The 22,254-nt window shown below is 37.8% G+C and overlaps 1 protein-coding gene across 1 annotated transcript; it reads left to right on the top strand.

Moving 5' to 3' along the window:
* Positions 1-1,980: 1,980 nt before the first annotated feature.
* Positions 1,981-3,056, top strand: LOC116862011 (olfactory receptor-like protein DTMT). The gene has a single exon (XM_032849014.1). The coding sequence runs from the start codon at positions 1,995-1,997 to the stop codon at positions 3,054-3,056; it is 1,062 nt and encodes a 353-aa protein (XP_032704905.1). The 5' UTR covers positions 1,981-1,994.
* The last annotated feature ends 19,198 nt before the right edge of the window (positions 3,057-22,254 follow it).

Here is a 22,254-nt window from a genome sequence, read left to right as displayed (position 1 = left end):
CAGGTATGATAATCCTCCTCTTCTTCATCTCCCTGCCTCCTGAGACTTCCCTAGAAATATTTTTTCTGATGTTACACCATCATATGGTTACATAACTGGTTACACATAACTGGTTACACCGGTGTAACCAGTTACACCAGTTACATCAGTTCACCAGTTACATTTTGTCTTTTCTTAATGATAATACTCATAAATATTGCTATATAAGATCTCAAATCCAGAAATTACCTTTATTTCTTCCTTTTATCCCCAAGTTACTAAATCTCGAGATCCTTCAGGTTCATTTTTTTTTTTTTTTTACAGCAATATCACTGAATCTTGTGGATGCAGCAAAAGGAAATAGTGATGGTGTGGATGTATACTGGGTCGGCTATTTTGGTTAAAGAGAAGCATAGTTGAAGTTCAAATTTTCCATGAGTAACAAGGTTATGTCAGGCAATTCTATAATAAAGTGCTGAAAGTTATTAATTTTTGTTCTAAGATCACTTAGTAGAAGTAAATATTCTAATAGAAGTTTGCTGTCTCTAAAGTTGAAGGAATGCATGTCTCAGTCTGAAGCACAGCCAATGAATATTTACGAAACATTGGCTATAATGAGGCACTGTGCCGGGTGCTGACACTTCTGCAGTCATGAAGGCAGACGTGGCCTTTCCTGCATGTTTACAATCCAATAGGGAGAACAGCTGTAACCAATCTTCTGGGCATTCAGTGCTTGAGGGACAAGTATGGGATGCCTGGAAAACATAGTAGCAGGTTCTTACTTGGTCTGGGCAAGGGGGCCAGGAGAGATACAGCTGAGTAAATGACATGTAATATGGCTAAAGGGTAAGTAGGAACAAACCAGGTGAAGAGGGAGCAGAGAGAGGAAGATGCTAGGCAGGGGGAACAGCAAGTAGACTGGTGACAAGAAATTGTGCCTTTCAAGCCCAGCATTTCTGGAGAGGTGAATGTAAGTGTCACTATGGGGCTAGGTGAAGCTGTGGAAGTCAGCAAGTTGTTAAAGCATCTTTTGTGCAATTCCTTTGAGAGGGATTTTGCTTTTTATCTTTTTAAAATGAGATTTTATCTATCTATTTGAGAGAGAGTATGAAAAAGAGAATGAGCAGGTAGGAGAGGCAGAGGGAGAAGCAGGCTCCCTGCAGAGCAAGGAGCCTGATGCAGTACTCAATCCTGGGACTCCGGGATCATGACCTGAGCTGAAGGCAGATGCTTAATGGACAGAGCCACTTAGGCGTCCAGAAGGAGAAAATGTTCAAGTGTGGAAGCAGGGAGAAAAGTGAAGAGAAAAGAGGCTGTTCCAATAGTACAGACAAGACATGATGTCAGCCCAGTCAATATAGTGAAGGTTGAGATAAGGAATGGATGAATGAGAAAGAGGTTTAATGTGGCTGAATCTTTAGGATGTGTTGACAGATTGGATATTGAGGATGAGAGAGGATGGAAGGAAAGAAAACTCTCAGGTGTATGACTTGTGCCTGGATTTTTTTACTGAGATGTGAGAGATGTAGAGGCATAGGTTGGGAGGGGGACAGGGTAAGATCATGAGTTTTATTTGTGATCTGTTGAACCAAAGATGCTTGTGATTGTATATGAAGAGATAATCACTTCGCAATTGATGATATAGTTTCTGAGTTGATAGAGGTTTATCAATGAGATTTAGATGGTAATTTATGCAATGGGAATAGGCCATTCTTTTAGGGCTGCATATGTGGTGTTAGAACAGTATTTAGGGAAAGGCCCAAGAAAATATCGATACATAAGATACTGTTATAGAGGACACCAATCACAGTTACTGAGAATGAAGGGCTGAGAACCAGGATTATCACGCAGAAGATAAGAGATAAGAGTGTTTCAGAAGAGAGGGAAGAGTCAACCATTTAACATTTTAACAACCTTTGTTAAATGGTAATGAGTGAGAAATGAAAAAAACAAGTCTGAAGGTGATTGGATTTAGTGATTTGTTATATTGTGGTTACAGAATGTTGTTCTGGATAATGAGAGTGAAATCAATTATTGCAGAACAACTTACCTTGTATCATAGAAATTGTTCATTTTTATTCAGGTTTATAATGGACAAAAGACACTGGACACAGAGCATGACAAGAAAGAATCAAACTGTCATCTCAGAATTTGTCCTCTTGGGCCTACCCATTGATCCAGATCAACAAGACCTGTTCTATGCCCTGTTCCTGGCTATGTATGTTACCACTGTCCTAGGGAATCTTATCATCATCATCCTCATTCACCTGGACTCCCACCTCCACACACCCATGTATTTGTTTCTCAGCAATTTGTCTTTCTCTGATATCTGCTTCTCTTCTGTGACCATTCCCAAGTTGTTGCAAACCATGCAGGGCCAAGTCTCCTCCATTCCCTATGCTGGCTGCTTGACCCAGATGTACTTCTTCCTGTTTTTTGCAGATCTAGAGAGCTTCCTCCTGGTGGCCATGGCCTATGACCGCTATGTGGCCATCTGCTTCCCCCTGCATTACATCAGCCTTATGAGCCCCAAGCTCTGTCTCTCGCTGGTGGTGCTTTCCTGGGTGCTGACCATGTTCCATGCTATGTTACACACTCTGCTCATGGCCAGATTGTGGTTTTGTGCAGACAACAAAGTCCCCCACTTTTTCTGTGATATGTCTGCCCTGCTGAAGCTGGCCTGCTCTGACGCTCGAGTTAATGAGTTGGTGATATTTATCATGGGAGGGCTCATTCTTGTCATCCCATTCCTGCTCATCATCATGTCTTATGCAAGGATCGTGTCCTCCATCCTCAAGGTCCCTTCTGCTAGGGGTATTCACAAAGCCTTCTCTACCTGTGGCTCCCACCTCTCTGTGGTGTCTCTCTTCTATGGGACAGTTATTGGTCTCTACTTATGCCCATCAACTAATAATTCTACTGTTAAGGAGACTGTCATGGCCATGATGTACACTGTGGTCACCCCCATGCTGAACCCCTTCATCTACAGCCTAAGGAACAGAGACATGAAGGAGGCCCTGGGAAGAGTTCTTTTCAAAAAGAAAATTACCTTGCCTGTATTAATATCAGAATATTGACCCAGGGCTTTTTTCACTATGACATTTTCTGTTTAAATGACATACTATTCTGTTCCATTGATCTATGTGTCTGTTTTTGTGCCAATACCATGCTGTCTTGATGATCACAGCTTTGTAATATAGCTTGAAGTCAGGGACTGTGATGCCCTCAGCTTTGGTTTTGTTTTTCAACACTCCCCTGGCAATTTGGGGTCTATTCCATTTCCATATAAATTTTAGGATTGTTTGTTCCAGCTCTGTGAAAAATGTTGATTTTATTTTGATAGGGATTCCACTGAAAGTGTAGATTGCTTTGGGCAGCATAGAGATTTTAATAATGTTTATTTTTCTAATCCATAAACATGGAAAGTTTTTCCATCTCTTTGTGTCTTTCTCAATTTCTTTCATAAGTGATCTGTAGTTTCTACAGTATAGATCTTTTACCTCTTTGGCTAGGTTTATTCCTAGGTGTCATATGATTTTGGTGCTATTTTAAATGGGTTTGATTCTTTAATTTCTCTTTCTTCAGTTACATTGTTAGTATATAGAAATGCAGCTGATTTCTGTGCATTGATTTTGTATCCTGCCACATTGCTGAATTGCTGTATGAGTTCTAGTAATTTTGAGGTGGAGTGTTTTGGATTTTCCACATAAAGTATCATGTCATCTGTGAAGAGAGAGAGTTTGACTTCTTTGCCAATTTTAATGCCTTTTATTTCTTTTTGTTGTCTAATTGCTGATGCTAGGACTTCTAGTAATATGTTGAACAAACGTGGTGAGAGTGGGCATCTCTGTGGTGTTCCTGAACTTAAGGAAAATCTCTCAGATTTTCCTCATTGAGAATGATATTCACTGTGGGCTTTTCCTAGATGGTTTTTATGATACCAGAAATGGACTCTCAACTCTATGGTCAACTAATCTTTGACATATCAGAAATGAATATCCAATGCAAAAAAAGACAGTCTCTTCAATAAATAGTGCTGGGAAAATTATACAGCCACAGAATAATGAAACTGGACCATTCTGTTATACTATACATAAAGATAGACTCAGAATGGATGAAAGACTTTGATGTGAGATGGAATCCATCAAAATCCTAGAGGAGAGAACATAACCAGTAACCTCTTTGACATTGGCCACAGCAATTTCTTTCAAGATACCTCTTTAAAGGCAAGGGAAACAAAAGCAAAAATGAACTTTTGGGATTTAGTCACGATAAAAAGCTTCTGCACAGCAAAGGAAACAGTCAACAAAACTAAGGTAATCTGTGGAATGGGAGAAGATATTTGCAAATGACATTACAAATAAAGGGCTGGTATCTTGTTAATTTTTGCCATTTTAACTGGTGTAAGGTGGTATCTCATTGTGGTTTTGATTTGTATTTCCCTGATGGTTAGTGATGTTGAACATTTTTTTGTACGTCTGTTAGCCATACGTATGTTTTCTTTGGAGAAGTGTCTGTTCATGTCTTCTTCCCCATTTCTTAACTGGATTATTTGGTGGTGGTGGTTTTTTTTTTTTTTTTTTTCCAGGTGTTGAGTTTGGTAAGTTCTTTATAGATCTTGGATACCAGCCCTTTATCTGTAATGTCATTTGTCAAACTCAACACCTGAAAAAAAATTCAGTCAAGAAATGGGGCAGAAGACCTGAACAGACACTTCTCCAAAGAAAACATACAAATGGCTAACAGACGCATGAAAGAATGTTCAACATTACTCACCATCAGGGAAATACAAATCAAAACCACAGTGAGATACCACCTTATACCGGTTAAAATGGCAAAAATTAACAAGACAGTAAACAACAAATGTTGGCAAGGATGTGGAGAAGAAAGGGGAACCCTCTTACGCTGTTGGTGGTAATGCAAGCTGGCACATCCACTCTGCAAAGCAGTATGGAGGTTCCTCAAGATGTTAAAAATAGAGCTACCTTACAACCCAACAATTCCCCTACTAGGGATTTATCCCAAAGATATAGATGTAGTGAAAAAGAAGGGGTATATGTGCCCCATTTTTCATAGCAGTGTTGTCCACAATATCCAAACTGTGGAAGGAACTGAGATGTCCTTCAACAGATGAATGGATAAAGAAGATGTGGTTCATATATACGATGGAATATTACTCAGCCACCAGAAAGGATGAATGCCTACCATTTGCATCAGCATCGGTGGAACTGGAGAGGATTATGCTGGGTGAAATCAGCCACGCAGAGAAAGACAATTATCATATGGTTTCACTCGTATATGGAACATAAGGAATAGCATGGAGAATCATATGGGCAGTGAGGGAGCTCTGAATGGGAAGAAATCAGAGAGGGAAAAAAACCATGAGAGACTCTGGACTCTGGGAACCAAATGAGGGTTACAGAATGAAGAGGGTTGGGGAGAAGGGGTAACCAGGTGATGGATATTAAGGAGGGCACGTGTTGTGATGAGCACTGGGTTATGCACAACCAATGAATCATTGAACACTGCATCAAAAACGAATGATGTACTATATGTTGGCTAATTGAACATAATAAAAATGCACAAATAAAATAAAATGACATAATAATGGTTCAATACATAAAAGAAGTGGAGTTGTGTAGTTGCACTGCAAAAGGGGGTCTCAGTGACCTGCCAACAAGTTCTTTCTTTTTGTTATTCCCAGGTGACTGAAGAAGCATTAATTTTAAGCTTTTAATTGATCTTTCTGTCTCCAGTTGTTAAACAATTAATATGTCATGTGCTTATTATTTTTTTTTAACTACAACTGCTTTAAATAATACCCTGCTCTCCCAGGTCAATATTGACTAAAACTCAAACATCTTGCCCCTCTGCTTACCTCTGATAAAAACTGGACTTTCATCATTGAATGCAGATTTTTACTTACTTCTTCCCAAACACAGGTTCACATCATTCTGTCTTTTAACATTTTCTCCTCTGATTTATCTTCATGTCTACATTCTGGCCTGACCTGAACCTAAAGTGGACCTTCTATCTGCTACAATAGTTTAGTTTGTCTTTACCTGGGAGCTAATGTATACCTAAGACCTTACAGGTTACTCCCACAAGTATGGGAAAACCAGAGCCAGGTTAACAGCCTTACTGTTTAAGGGTGTCTCCCTTCTGCTTAGTATTTTGGAATTTTTAAGCAAGTTTTACATCCATGCTCTTATTTTACTCTTATGATTATTCCACAAAGGAATCTTATCACCATCTTAAAGATTGAAAATGTGGAATTTGATGACTTGCCAAGGACCCAGAATTGGTCAACATTGAGCTTAATTTCTCAGACTGTCTAATTTTAGGGTTTCTTCTCCTTTTCCCCTCACCTCAGCAATAAGGGGCAAAGCCATTGATTTTTCAGTCTTAACCCCATTTGTGGCATTGTCTAGAATCCCAACTTTGGATGGTTTGTTTCCTATGGTCTCCTCTAGCTGATGGCATATAAATCCATTATATTAATCCTTTCATATATTCTGCTTACCTCCACATCTCTATCTGCAGATCTTTCACCAGTTCCCAATTTTTATTTTCATCTTCACAGTAGATATCTCCCCTTGGTGCTCTATGAGAACTTCAATCAACCTGCAAAAAAATGAACTTTTTTATATTTCCCCAAGCTTTCACTGCTCTTATACTCCATATGTTTTTTAGCTTTGCAGAAGTATAAGTGATAAAAATTGCACACATTTAATGTATACATCTTGATGAGTATAGACTTAGCCCTATATCCATGATACTATCACCATAACCAAGATATTACATATATCCTTAATCTCCAAGGATTTCCTTCTGTTTCTTTGTGGTTTTTCTTTTCTTTTTTGATAAGAACGCTTAACGTGAAATCTATCCTCCTTACATATTTTAGAGTGTACAATACTATATTATTGACTGTAGGTACTATATTGTACATCAGATCTTTAGAACTTACTCATCTCATATAACAAAAACATCTTATACCCATAGAAAAAAAAAACAATTCTCCATTTCCTTCTCCCTCTGGCCCCTGACAAGCACTATTTAATTTTTCTTGTCTGCTAGCGTGGCTATTTAAATACCTCCTATCTAAAACGGAATCATGCAGTATTTGTCCTTCTGTGAGTGGGTTTTTTCACTTAGCCTAATGGCCTTTAGTTCATCCCTGTTGTCTTGAATATCAAGGTTTCTTTCTTTTTAAAGGGTGAATGATACTCCATTGTATGTATATATTACATTTTCTTTATTCATTTATCTGTCGATGGACTTTTGGATTGTTTCCATATCTCGACTATTGTAAATAATGTGCTGCAATGAACACAGAAGTGAAGATATCTTTTTGAGATACTGATATCATTTCTTTGGATATATAACTTCATTAGATATTTACAAATATTTTCTCCCATTCAATAGGATGCCTTTTCATTCTGTTGTTTCCTTTGCTATGCAGAAGTTTTAAGATAGATGTAGCATCAAAAAGAATCAATGGACCTATTTTCACATCAGTTGGGTAACTAGCTAGGAGCAAGACTGTTGTGCTGTATAGCAAGCCTGTATTTGCCTTTATTTAAAAATTGCCAAAATGTCTTCCAAAGTGGTGCACCTTTTTGAATAGAGTTACTTTAATTTTCAAAACTTAAATACAGTTTCTTGGATCCTTTCCGTTGTTTCCCAAGCTGATAGTCAGGAGGTCTCACTCATAAGGCAAAGAGCACTGGCTTTGCCATCCAATCTGCGTTTAAATCCTGACTCCAAAAACCTAAAAACCATTTCTTTTTTTCTTTTTACTCTAAATTTAAATTCAGTTATTTAACATATACTGTATTATTTGTTTCAGGGGTATAGGTCTGTGATTCAACTGTCTTTTATAATAACCAGTGCTCATTATAACATTTACCCTCCCCAATGTCCATTACCCAGTTTCCTCATCCCTCCACCCCCTCCCCTTTGGCAATACTCAGCTTTTTTCCTATGATTAAGAGTCTCTTATGGTTTGTTTCACTCTCTGGTTTCATCTTGTTTTATTTTTTTTCTCTCTTCCCCTATGATCCTCTGCCTTGTTTCTTAAATTCCACATATGAGTGGGATCATATGATAATTGTTTTTCTCAGATTGACTTATTTTGCTTAGCATAATACCCTCTAGTTCCAACCATGTCATTGCAAATGGCAAGATTTCATTTTTAATGGCTGCATAATATTCCAGTGTAGGTATATGTGTATGTGTGAGCGGGTGTGTGTGTGTATGTGTGTATATATATATATATATATATATATATATATATCACATCTTCTTTATCCATCCATCTGTCAGTGGAAATCTGGGCTATTTTCATAGTTGGTTATTGTGGACATTGTTGCTATGAACATTGGGGTGCAGGTGCCCCTTTGGATCACTACATTTGTATCTTTGTGGTAAATACCCAGAAGTGCAATTGCTGGTTCATAAGGTAGCTCTATTTTTAACTTTTTGAGGAAACTACATGCTGTTTTCCAGAGTGGTTGCACTATCAGGGAAGTTGCATGAAGTAACTGTAAAGTCAAGAAAGGGGGTTAAGTGTGACTAAACTATGTACATTCAGCTGAGAGGTCATATAATTTATTATCCAAACTGGAATTTAGATATATATATAAAATTTTTATTTTGAAATAATTACATACTCATAAGAAATTTAAAAAATAGTACAGAAAGATAATTTATACCTCATCCAGGTTCCTCCAGTGGTACCACTTTATATAACTAGATTACATTAACAAAACCAGGAAATTGACTAGCACATCACAATGAACTGGAATTATTATTATTACCATTAATAATAATTATTATTATTATAATTTCTTTGTGTATAATTTATGATACTCTGTTACCCACATGGATATATATAAACACCAACAAAAGAACTCTAGAACTGTCTCCTCATCCTGAGGATGTCTATTGTATTATATCTTCATAGATCAAACTGGAATATACCTTGAGAATAAAAAGAGTCTAATAATGGGACTATATAGGACAAACTGGTATATATATTCACCTTAATTTTAGCTTTTATAAATGTGATCATAGATGTTCAGAAAGCAACAGGGAGCAGAGAGAGACAAAAATTCATGCATGCATGTATGCATGCATGAATGAATGAATGAATTATGAGTACCTCACATGCCATGCAAGAGTTTAGTGTGTAGAGATACATTTTTTCCCCCTTTGTACAACAGGATTCCAGATACAGGCATGTATTTAATTGGTGCTGTACTAAAAAACTATTTAAAGTTTTTAAATAGTATTTAAAATTACTTTAAAGTTTAAGTAGTTAAAGTTACTAACTGTTTAAAGAATGGGGGAAAAAAGTGGCTGCCTTTGACCTACTGGTAGACAATATGTCACTATGTAATGAGGCCCCTTGCTAGGGGATATTCTTTTTTAAATTTTCAATATAGTTAACATACAGTGTTGTGTTAGTTTGAATTGTACAATATAGTGTTTCAACAATTCCGTACAACACCCATTGCCTGACAAGTGTACTCCTTATTCCCCATCAACTATTTCGTCCATCCACACACCCACATCCCATCTGGTAACCATCAGTTTGTTTACTATAGAGGTCTCTCTCTCTCTATCTTTTCTCTCTCTTTTTTTCTCTCCCTCCTTCTCTCCATTTGTTTCTTTGTTTTGTTTCTTAAATTCCACATAGGAGTGAAGTCATATGGTGTTTGTCTTTTTCCTATTAACTTATTTTGCTTAGCATATACTCTCTAGCTCCATCCATGTTGTTGCAAATGACAAGATCTCATTCTTTTTTATGGCTGAGTGATATTCCATTGTTTGTATGTATGTGTACACACACACACACACACACACACACACACACACACTACATCTTCTTTATCCATTCACCAGTCCGTGGACATTTGGACTGTTTTCATAATTTAGGTATTGTAAATAATGCTGCTATAAACATAAGGTGCATGTATTACTTTGTATTAACATTTTTGTATTTTTCTGGTAAATCTGTTTTAAAAAATGCCAGATCATAGGGGTAGTTATATTTTTAACTTTTTGAGGAACCTCCATACTATTTCCCATGGTAACAGAATGGAGGTAACAGAACAGAAACAGCACCAGCTTGCATTCCCACCAACAGTTAAAGAGGGTTCCCCTTTCACCACATCCTTGCCAAGAACTGTTGTGTCTTATATTGTTGATTTTAGCCATTCTGACAGATGTGAGGTGATATCTCAATGTAGTTTGATTTGTATTTCCCTGATGACAAGTGATGTTGAGGATATTTTCATGTGTCTGTTGATCACCTGTATATCTCCTTTGGAGAAATGTCTGTTTATGTCTATCCAATTTTTTAATTGGATTATTCATTTTTTGGGTGTTGAATTTGATAGGTTCTTTATATATTTGGATACTAACTGTTTATCAGCTGTGTCATTTGCAGATATCTTCTCCCATTCTGTAGGTTGACTTTTAGTTTTCTTGATTGTTTCCTTCACTGTGCAGAAGCTTTTTATTTTGATGAAGTCCCAGTAGTTTATTTTTTATTATGTTTCCCTTGACTCAGGAGACATATCTAGTAAGAAATTGTAAAGGCCAGTGTGAAAGAGGTTACTGCCTGTGACCTCTTTGTAGTATAATGGGAACCTTCATTCCTAGGGAATATGCACCCTTTTTGGTCCTGTCTTTATTAGGTTATTAGACTTTCCATTGAGATTTATTATTAAGTAGATAAAATACTAAGTGGCACCCAAGTGTTCCCCAGGATTTCAGACATGGCCCTATCTGTCCCATTATACTATGGAAAGAGCCCCATACAGCCCCACACAGCTCATTTTAATGGTTCCCCAATCTCAGATTTTGTTCTTTAATCCATTTTGAACTTATTTTTGTGTACAGTGTAAGAAAATGGTCCAGTTTCATTTTTCATGTTGCTGTCCAGTTTTCCCAACAATATTTGTTGAAAATACTGTCTTTTCCATTGGATATTCTTTCCTGCTTTGTTGAAGAGTTAGTGACCATATAATTGTGGGTTTATTTCTGGGTTTTATATTCTGTCCCATTGATCTATGTGTCTGTATTTGTCCCAGTACCATACTGCCTTGATCACTACAACCCTGTAATATAACTTGAGGTCTGGATATGTGATGCCTCCAGCCTTCCTTGTTTGGGGTCTTCCTTGTTTGTGGTTCCACACAAATTTTAGGATTATTTGTTCTAGCTCTGTGAAAAATGCTAGTGGTATTTTGATTGGGATTGCATATAATGTGTAGATGGCTTTGGGTAGTATAGACAATTTAACAATGCTTGTTCTTCTGATCCATGGGCATGGTAAGTTTTTCCATTCCGATGTCTTTCCTCTTCCATTTCTTTCATCAGTGTTTTATACATTTGAGAATACAGGTCATTCACTTCTTTGGTTAGGTTTATTCCTACGTGTCTTATGGGTTTTGGTGCAATTGTAAATGGGGTTGATTCCTTTATTTCTCTTTTTGATGTTTCATTACCAGTGTCTAGAAATGCAACAGATTTCTGGATGTTGATTTTTGTATCCTGTGACTTTACTGAATTTGGGTAAGTGCTCTCACAGTTTTTTGAAGTCTTTCATGTTCTTTATATAGAGTATCATGTCATCTGTAAATAGTGAAAGATTGACTTCTTCCTTGCTCATTTGGATGCCTTTTATTTTTGTTGTTGTTGTCTGATTGCCAAGGCTAGGATTTCCAGTATTTGTTAAATAACAATGGTGAGAGACATCCCCATCTTATCCCTGACCATAGAGGAAGATCTTTTCAGTATTTCCCCATTGAAGATGATATTAGCTGTGGGTTTTTCATATATGGCCTTTATTAAGTTGAAGTATGTCCCCTCTATCCCCACTTGTTGAGAGTTTTTTTAAAATCATGAATGGATATTATACTTTGTTAAATGTTTTTTCTGCATCTATTAAAAAATCATATGGTTCTTATCCTTTCTTTCATTAATATGGTGTATCACATTGATTTGTGAATATTGAACCACCCTTGTAACCCAAGAATAAATCCCATTTGATCATGTTGAATGATTCTTTTAATGTCCTGTTGGATTGCTTTGATTCTACAAATAGAAAAGTGACCTCTTTTTGCAAGGTAGGAGGTATGGAGATGTGAGTCCAAGGCAATATATTGGAAGATAAACTGTGGTGGGAGAGAACTTCCTTAAGCTGGCTATTGGAAAGTATTATAAGCAGCAGAGTGCAAAATTGGAACTTTCAGAAGTCTGCTCCAGAGGGGACGTTCCTGCCTGAAAGGGGCTCAAGTGGCAAAGTAGGGAAGAATCCCAGATGGGATAGTATGGCCTCAGGATCCCCAGGGTCACAAAAAGAATGGGGGTGCCTAAGGAAACAAAAGCGAAAATGAACTTTGGGACTTCATCAAGATCAAAAGCTTCTGCACAGCAAAGGAAACCGTCAACAAAACAAAGAGACAACCCACGGAATGGGAGAAGATATTTGCAAATGACAGTACAGACAAAAGGTTGACATCCAGGATCTATAAAGAACATCTCAAACTCAACACACACAAAACAGATAATCATATCAAAAAATGGGCGGAAGATATGAACAGACACTTCTCCAATGAAGACGTACAAATGGCTATCAGACACATGAAAAAAATGTTCATCGTCACTAGCCATCAGGGAGATTCAAATTAAAATCACATTGAGATACCACCTTACATCAGTTAGAATGGCCAAAATTAGCAAGACAGGAAACAACATGTGTTGGAGAGGATGTGGAGAAAGAGGAACCCTCTTACACTGTTGGTGGGAATGCAAGTTGGTGCAGCCACTTTGGAAAACAGTGTGGAGATTCCTCAAGAAATTAAAAATAGAGCTTCCCTACGACCCTGCAATTGCACTACTGGATATTTACCCCAAAGATACAGATGCAGTGAAAAGAAGGGCCATCTGTACCCCAATGTTTATAGCAGCAATGGCCACGGTCGCCAAACTGTGGAAAGAACCAAGATGCCTTTCAATGGACGAATGGATAAGGAAGATGTGGTCTATATACACTATGGAGTATTATGCCTCCATCAGAAAGGATGAATACCCAAATTTTGTAGCAACATGGACGGGACTGGAAGAGATTATGCTGAGTGAAATAAGATAAGCAGAGAAAGTCAATTATCATATGGTTTCACTTATTTGAGGAGCATAACAAATAACATGGAGGACATGGGTAGATGGAGAGGAGAAGGGAGTTGAGGGAAATTGGAAGAGGAGGTGAACCATGAGAGACTATGGACTCTGAAAAACAACCTGAGGGTTTTGAAGGGGTGGGGGGTGAGAGGTTGGGGGAGCCAGGTGGTGGGTATTAAGGAGGGCACGTATTGCATGGAGCACTGGGTGTGGTGCAAAAACAATGAATACTGTTACGCTGAAAAGAAATAAAAAAAAAAAAGAATGGGGGTGCCAAAGTGTGGCAGAGTTTGCAAATGTTGTAGAGGGGAAGCCAGCTGCAAACAGCAAGTCTAGGCTCTAGCTTTCTGCTTGGTATTTCTGTAAACCATGAACAACTGCACCATCAGGTGAATGCTCTCCAAGAAGCATCCCAGCAATAGGCAGCATGGTAAGATCCCCACTCCCTCTTCTGGGAGGAGCACGGATGTGCACCACAGGAGTTCATAAAGTTTGGAGACTCAAAAGGGGGTTGTGTGCCTGAGATAAAAACACTTGGTCACAGGCTGGGTGAACACCGAGTTTGGACAGAAATCAGGGAGGCAAAAGTGATTGACTGCTTTTCTGTGAGGGCTCACTGAAGAGTGGGGGGCAGGAGCTTTCAGCTCTGGAGCTATATATGGAGGCGCTGCCATTTTCATCACCCCCAATTGGTGCTGAAAGCCTTCCGGGAGCAAAACAGCACCACATGGTGCAATCTGGAGCCACTTACACTGACCCTGGACCTCTGCAAGGGGGGGTGGATTCCGTTTTGGCAAAGACATCTGAGAATCAGCTCAACAGGCCCCTCTTCCGGGAGACCAGCAGGAACATCCCTCTAACAACAAGTTTACTGATGATAGAGAACCGAAAATTTCGGCTGTTGGGGAAAACAATATATATCATTCGTAGGGTTTTTTTTTTTTTTAATTATTATTCTTGAGACTTTCATTTTTACTTTTTTTCATTTTCAGCTATTTTCTTTCTTTTTTTATCAATTCTTTTTTTGTCTCTTCAGTTTTTATTTTTATATTTACGTGGTATACATTTTTTTAATCTTTGGTTTCCTTTCATTGTATTCAATTTTATTTTTATTTTTTATTTTTTAAGATTTTATTTATTTGATAGAGATCACAAGTAGGCAGAGAGGCAGGCAGAGAGAGAGAGGAAGGGAAACAGGCTCCCTGCTGAGCAGAGCCCAATGCGGGGCTCGATCCCAGGACCCTGAGACCATGACCTGAGCCGAAGGCAGAGGCTTAACCCACTGAGCCACCCAGGCGCCCCTTTTATTTTTGTATATATAAAAATTTTTCTCTCTTTCCTACTCCAGGATCTAGTTTCTTCTGACAAACAGACCAAAATACACCCAGGATCTAGTTTGTTGTTTTGTTCTCTTTTACTTTCGTTTTATTTTTTCTCATTTTTTGGTTTTATCTTTTTCTTCTGATTGGTTTGTATTTTTCTGGTGGTGTTGTTTATATTTTTGTCTTTTCTCTCTCTTTCATCTCCTCTTTTCTGGACATAACAATGAGACAGAGAAACTCACCACAAACGAAAGAACAAGAGGCAGTACTGACAGCCAGGGATTTAATTAATATGGGTACAAGTAAGATGTCAGAACTAGAATTCAAAACAAGGATTATAAAGAGACTAGTTGGGCTTGAAAAAGGCATGGAAGACATAGAGAATACCTTTCTGGATATAAAGAACTAAAATATAATCAGGCCAAAATTAAAAAGGCTATTACTCAGATGCAGCTCTCACTGCTGGGATAAATGAGGCAGAAGAGAGAGTCAGTGATACAGAAGACAAAACAAAAACAAAAACAACAAAAAAGACCCAAAAACAGAGATTAAGGAAGCTGAGAAAAAAAAAGATAAAAACAACTACTGGATCACCAAAGGTGGATTCAAGAGATTGGCAATACAATAAAGTGAAATAAAATTAGAAAATAGGGGTCCCAGAAGAAGATAAAGAGAGAGAAGGAAAAGGTTTATTTGGACAAATTATAGCTGAGAACTTCCCTAATCTGATGAAGGAAACAGGCATTCAAGTCCAGGAGGCACAGAGAATCCCCCTCAAAATCAATAAAAATAGGTCAACACCTCTGCATATAATAGTGAAACTTGCACATTTCAGAGATAAAGAGAAAATCCTGAAAGCAGCTCAGGACAAGATGTTCTTAACCTACAAGTGTAGAAACTTAAGACTGTCAGCAGTCCTCTCCACAAGACCTGGCAGGCCAGAAAGGACTGGCATGATATATTTAAGGTGTTAAATGAGAAAAATATGCAGCCAGGAATACTTTATCCAGCAAGCCTATCATTCAGAATAGAAGAGATTAGGAGTTTCCAGGACAAACAAAAGCTAAGGGGATTTGTGATCACTAAAACAACCCTGCAAGAAATATTAAAAGGGATCCTTTGAGCGGAGAGAGAGCCCAAAAGTAACAAAGACCACAAAGGAACAGGGACAATCTACAGAAACAGCAACATTACAAGTAATCCAATTGCACTAAGTTCATATCTTTCTATAATTACTCTGAATGTAAATGGACTAAATGCTCAATCAAAAGGCAGACTGGATAAAAAAGAAAGACTCATTTATATGCTGTCTATGAGAGCCTCGTTTTAGACCCAAAGAGACCTCCAGATTGCAAGTGAGGGAGTGGGAATCATTTATCATGCCAATAGACATCAAAATTAAGATGGAGTAGCAATTCTTATATCAGACAATCAAAAGACACAGACTGGACAAAAAAGCAAGACCTATCCATATACTGTCTACAGGAGACTCATTTTAACTGACTGAGCCACCCAGGCGGCCCCAGGAGACTCATTTTAGATCCAAAGAGACCTCAAGATTGCAAGTGGGGGTGTAGGAACCATTTATCATGTTAATGGATTTCAGGAGAAAGGTGGGGTAGCAATCCTTATATCAGACAAACTAGATTTTAAACCAAAGACTGTAATAAGAGGTGTAGAAGGACACTATATGATAATAAACGGGCTATCCAACAAGAAGACCTAACAATTGTAAATATTAAGTCCCTAACTTGGGAGCAGCCAATTATATAAACCAATTAATAACAAAATTAAAGAAACTCATTGACAATAATACAATAATAGTGGGGAGTTTAACACCCCACTTACAGCAATGGACAAGTTATCAAAGCAGAAGATTAACAAGGAAACAAGGGCTTTGAATGACACACTGGACCAGATGGACTTCACAGATACATCCAGAGCGTTTCATCCTAAAACAACAGAATACACATTCTTCTCAAGTGCACATGGAACATTTTCCGGAATAGATCACAGACTGGGTCACAAATCAAGTCTTAACTGGTACCAAAATATTGCGATTATTACCCACATATTTTCAGACCACAGTGCTTTATTTCTTTTCCATTTTATTTTATTTTATTTCTTTTCAGTGTTCCAAAATTGTTTACATTTATTTATTTATGTTTTGCATTGTTTATGCACCACACTCAGTGCTCCATGCAATATGTGCCCTCCTTAATACCCACCACCAGGTTCACCCCCCCACCCCAAAACCCTCAGTTTGTTTCTCAGAGTCCACAACTTCTTATGGTTCATCTCCCCCTCTGATTTCCCCCATCTCACTTCTCCTCTCCATCTCCCAATGTCCTCCATGTTACTCCTTATGCTCCATAAGTAAGTGAAACCATATGATACTTGACTCTCTCTGCTTGACTTATTTCACTCAGCATAATCTCTTCCAGTCCCATCCATGTTGATATAAAAGTTGAATATTCATCCTTTCTGATGGAGGCATAATACTCCATTGTACATATGGACCATATCTTCTTTATCCATTCGTCCATTGAAGGGCATCTAGGTTTTTTCCAGAGTTTGGCAACCGTGGCCATTGCTGCTGTGAACATTGGGGTACAGGTGGCCCTTCTTTTCACTACATCTGTATCTTTGGGGTAAATACCCAGTAGTGCAATTGCAGGATCATACGGTAGCTCTATTTTTAATTTCTTAAGGAAGCTCCACACTGTTTTCCAAAGTGGCTGCACCAACTTGCATTCCTACCAACAGTGTCTCTTCAACACTTGGTGTTTACTGTCTTGTTAACTTTGGCCATTCTAACTGTTTTAAGTTGGTATCTCAATGTGGTTTTGATTTGAATCTCCCTGATTGCTAATGATGATGAACATTTTTTCATGTGCCTGTCAGCAATTTGTATGTCTTCTTTGGAGAAGTGTCTGTTCATGTCTTCTGCCCATTTTTTGACATAATTATCTGTTTAGTGTGTGTTGAGTTTGAGGAGTTCTTTATAGATCTTGAATATCAGCCCTTTTTCAGTAGTGTCATTTGCGAATATCTTCTCCCATTCCGTGGGTTGCCTCTTTGTTTTCTTGACTGTTTCCTTTGCTGTGCAGAAGCTTTTGATCTTGATGAAGTTCCAAAAGTTCATTTTTGCTTTTGTTTCCTTTGCCTTTGGTGACATATCTTGAAAGAAGTTGCTGTGGCCGATATTGAAGAGGTTACTGCTTATATTCTCCTCTAGGATTTTGATAGACTCCTACCTTATGTTGAAGTCTTTTATCCATTTCAAGTTTATCTTTGTATATGGTATAAGAGAATGGTTGAGTTTCATTCTTCTACACATAGCTGTCCAATTTTCCCAGCACCATTTATTGAAGAGACTGTCTTTTTTCCACTGTATATTTTTTCCTGCTTCATCAAAGATTATTTGACCATAGAGTTGAGGGTCCGTATCTGGGCTTTCTACTCTGTTCCACTGGTTTATGTGTCTGTTTTTGTGCCAGTACCATGCTGTCTTGGTGATCACAGCTTTGTAGTAAAGCTTGAAATGGCGACATGAAGCCCCCAGTTTTGTTTTTCTTTTTCAACATTTCCTTAGCAATTCCGGGTCTCTTCTGGTTCCATACAAATTTTAGGATTGTTTGTTCCAGCTCTTTGAAAAATGCCATAGACCACAGTGCTTTAAAACTTAAACTCAAGCATGAGAGAAAATTTGGAACACAAATGCTTGGAGGTTAAAGAGCATCCTACTAAAGAATGAATGGGTCAACCAGGAAATTAAAGAAGAATTTTAAAAATTAGTGGAAACAAATGAAAATGAAATCACAACAGTTCAGAACCTTTGGGATGCAGCAAAGGCAGTCATAGAGAGAAGTGTATAACAATATAAGCCTTTCTCAAGAAACAAGAAAAGTCTCAAATACGCAACCTAAACTTACACCTAAAGGAGCTGGAAAAAGAATAGTAAATAAAACCTAAATCCAGCAGAAGAGAAATAATAAAGATCAGAGCAGAAATCAATGACATAGACACCAAAAGAACAGTAGAAGAGATCAATGAAACTAATGGCTAGTTTGTTGAAAGAATGAGGTCAATAAACCTCTAGCCAGACATATCAAAAAGAAAAGAGAAAGGACCCAAATTAATAAAATCATAAATGAAAGAGGAGAGATCACAACCACACTGATGAAATACTAACAATTATAAGAGAATTTTATGTAAAACAATATGTCAACAGATTAGGCAATCTGGAAAAAATGGATGCATTCCTAGAAACATATATACTTCCAAAACTGAAACAAGAAGAAATAGAAAACCTGAACAGATGCATAGTGAGCAACGAAATTGAAGCAATAATCAAAAATCTCCCAACAAACAAGAGTCCAGGGCCAGAGGGCCTCCTAGCAGAATTCAACCACACATTTAAAAGGGAAATAATACCTACTCTAGAAATAGAATAGAAATGGAAGGAAAACTTCCATACTCATTTTATGAGGCCAGCATTACCTTAATCCCAAAAACCAGACAAATACTCCACCAAAAAATGGAATTACATACCAATATCCCTGATGAACATGGATGCCAAAATTCTTCCCAAGATACCAGCCAATAGGATCCTCAGTACATTAAAGGGATTATTCATGACAACAAAGTGGGATTTATTCCTGGGCTGCAAGAGTGGTTCAAATCCACAAGTCAATCAATATGACACACCAAATTAATAGAAGAAAAGACAAGAATCATATGATCCTCTCAATAGAGGTAGAAAAAGCAGCTGACAAAATACAGTATCCTTTTTTGATTAAAACTCTCTGCAGTATAGGGATAGAGGGAATATACCTCAATATCATAAAAGCCATATACAAAAAAACCCACAGTGAATATCATTCTCAATGGAGAAAAACTGAGAGCTTTTCCCTTAAGATCAGGAACATGACGGATATCCACTCTCACCATTGTTGTTCAACATAGTAGTAGAAGTCCTAGCATCAACAGTCAGACAACAAAAAGACATAAAAGGCATCCAAATTGGCAAAGAAGAAACCGAACTCTTGCTCTTTGCAGACGACATGATACTTTATGGGGAAAACCCAAAAGACCCCGCCCCCAAATTGCTGGAACTCATACAGGAATTCAGCAATGTGGCAGGATAGAAAATCAATGCACAGAAGTCAGTTGCATTTCTATACACTAACAATGAGACAGAAGAAAGAGAAATCAAGATTCCATTTACAATTTCACCAAAAAACACAAGATACCTAGGAATAAACCTAATCAATGAGGTTAAAGATCTGTACACTGAAAACTATAGAACACTTATGAAAGGAATTGAGGAATACACAAAGAATTGGAAAAACATTCCATGCTCATAGATTGGAAGAACAAGCATTGATAAACAGTCTGTGCTACCCAAAGCAATCTATACATTCAAGGCAATCCCTATCAAAATACTATTAACATTTTTCATAGAGCTGGAACAAATTAAAGCATGAATAGAACCAAAAAAGACCCCCAAAAGTCAAAGGGATGTTGAAGAAGAAAACCAAAGCTGTTGGTATCACAGTTCTGGACTTCAAGCTATATTACCAAATGTAATCATCAGGATATGGTATTGGCACATAGATCAATGGAACAGAATAAAGAACCCCAAAATGGACCCTCAACTCTATGGACAACTAATCTCTGACAAAGCAGAAGAGATTATCCAGTGGGAAAAAGTTTCTTCAACAAATGGTGTTGGGAAAATTGCACAGCCACATGCAGAGAGACTAGACCACTTTCTTACACCATGCACAAAAATTAACTCAAAATGGATGACAGGCCTAATTGTGAGACAGGAATCTATCAAAGTCCTAAAGAAGAACACAGGCAGCAACCTCCTGACCAACTTCTTTCTAAACACATCTCCAAAGGCAAGGGAAACAAAGGTAAAAATAAACTATTGGGATTTCATCAAAATAAAAGCTTTTGCATAGCAAAGGAAACAGTTGACAAAACCAAAAGACAACCAGCAGAATGGGAGAAGATGTTTCTAAATGCCTTATCAGATAGAATCCAAAATCTATAAAGAACTTATCAAACTCAACGCCCAAAAAGAAACAATCCAATCAGGAAATGGGCAGAAGACATGAACAGATATTTCCTCAAAGAAGACATCTAAATGGCCAACAGACACATGAATAATGCCAAACATCACTGGACATCATGGAAATACAAATCAAAACCACAATGAGCTACCACCTTACACCAGTCAGAGTGACTAAAATTAACAAGTCAGGAAATGACAGATGTTGGAGAGGATGAGGAGAAAGGGGAACCCACCTACACTTTTGGTGGGAATGCAAACTGGTACAGAAACTCTGGATAACACTATGGAGGTTCCTCAAAATGTTAAAAATGCACCTGCCCTATAACACAGTAATTGCACTACTAGGTATTTATCCAAAGGATGCAAGCATAGTGATTCAAAGGGGCACCGGTACCCCAATGTTTATAGCAGCAATGTTCAAAGTATCCAAAATATAGAAAGAGCCCAGAGGTCCATTGACAGATGAATGGACACACACACAGAGTGGAATATTATTCAGCCATCAAAAATGAAATCTTGGGGCTCCTGGTTGGTTCAGTTGGTTGAACATCTGGTTCAGCTCAGGTCATGATCTCAGGGTCCTGGGATCAAGTCCTGAATGGGGCTCCCTACTCAGTGGGGAGCCTGCTTCTCCCTCTCCATCTACTGTCCCCCTGGCTTGTACTCTCTCTCTCTCTTTCACTCCTCTCTCTCTGTCAAGTGAATCAATACAATCTTTTAAAAAATGAAATCTTACCATTTGCCATGATGTGGGTGGAATTTGATCATCAGAGGAAGAGAAATATATATCATATGTATCATATGATCTCACTTACATGTAGAATTTAAGAAACAAAACAGATGAATATAGGGGAAGGGAGGGAAAATTAAAACAAGACAGAATCAGAAAGGGAGACAAACCATAAGAGACTCTTAATTACAAGTAACAAGTTGAGAGTTGCTGGAGTGGAGGTGTGTGGGGGGATGGGGTAACTGGGTGATGATGTGCCTTAAGGAGGGCACTTAATGTAATGAACAACTGTTGAATCACTCATTAAACTCTACCTCTGAAACTAATAGTAAGCTGTATGTTAATTAATTGATTTTGAATTTAAAAAATACCAACATTTTTTACAGAGCTAGAAGAAACCATCCCAAAATTTGTATGGAACTACAAAAGACCCCAAATAGACAAAGCAAACTTGAAAAAGAAATGCAAAGCTGGAGGCATCACAATTCTGGACTTCAAGTTCTCTTACAGAACTGTAGTGATCGAGACAGTATGGTACTGGCACAGAAATAGACACACAGATGAAAGGAACAGAATAGAAAACCCCAAAATGTACCCATACAACATGGTCAACTAGTCTTTGACAAAGCAGGAAGGACTATCCAATGTGAAAAAGACAGTCTTTTCCTGAAATGGTGTTCAGAAAACTGGACAGCAAGATGAAGAAGAATGACACTTAACCATTTTTCTTAAACCATACACAAATATAAATTCAAAATGGATGAAAGACCTAAATGTGAGATAGGAAACCATCAAAATCCTAGAGGAGAATACAGGCAGTAACCTCTTTCACATTAGCTGTAACAACTTCTTACTAGATATGTCTCCTGAGGCAAAATGAACTACCAGGACTTCATCAAAATAAAAAGCTTCTGCACAGCAAAGAAAACAATGAACAAAACTGA

The sequence above is a fragment of the Lontra canadensis genome, unplaced genomic scaffold (assembly GCF_010015895.1).
Source record: "Lontra canadensis isolate GAN:19392208 unplaced genomic scaffold, GSC_riverotter_1.0 scaffold217, whole genome shotgun sequence".
Taxonomy (NCBI): domain Eukaryota; kingdom Metazoa; phylum Chordata; class Mammalia; order Carnivora; family Mustelidae; genus Lontra; species Lontra canadensis.
The sequence above is the reverse complement of the archived record's forward strand: the minus strand, read 5'-3'. Positions and strand labels throughout refer to the sequence as shown.

Coding starts and splice junctions, on each gene's coding strand:
- LOC116862011 (XM_032849014.1), top strand. CDS start 1,995: ATGAGAGTGAAATCAATTATTGCAGAACAACTTACCTTGTATCATAGA.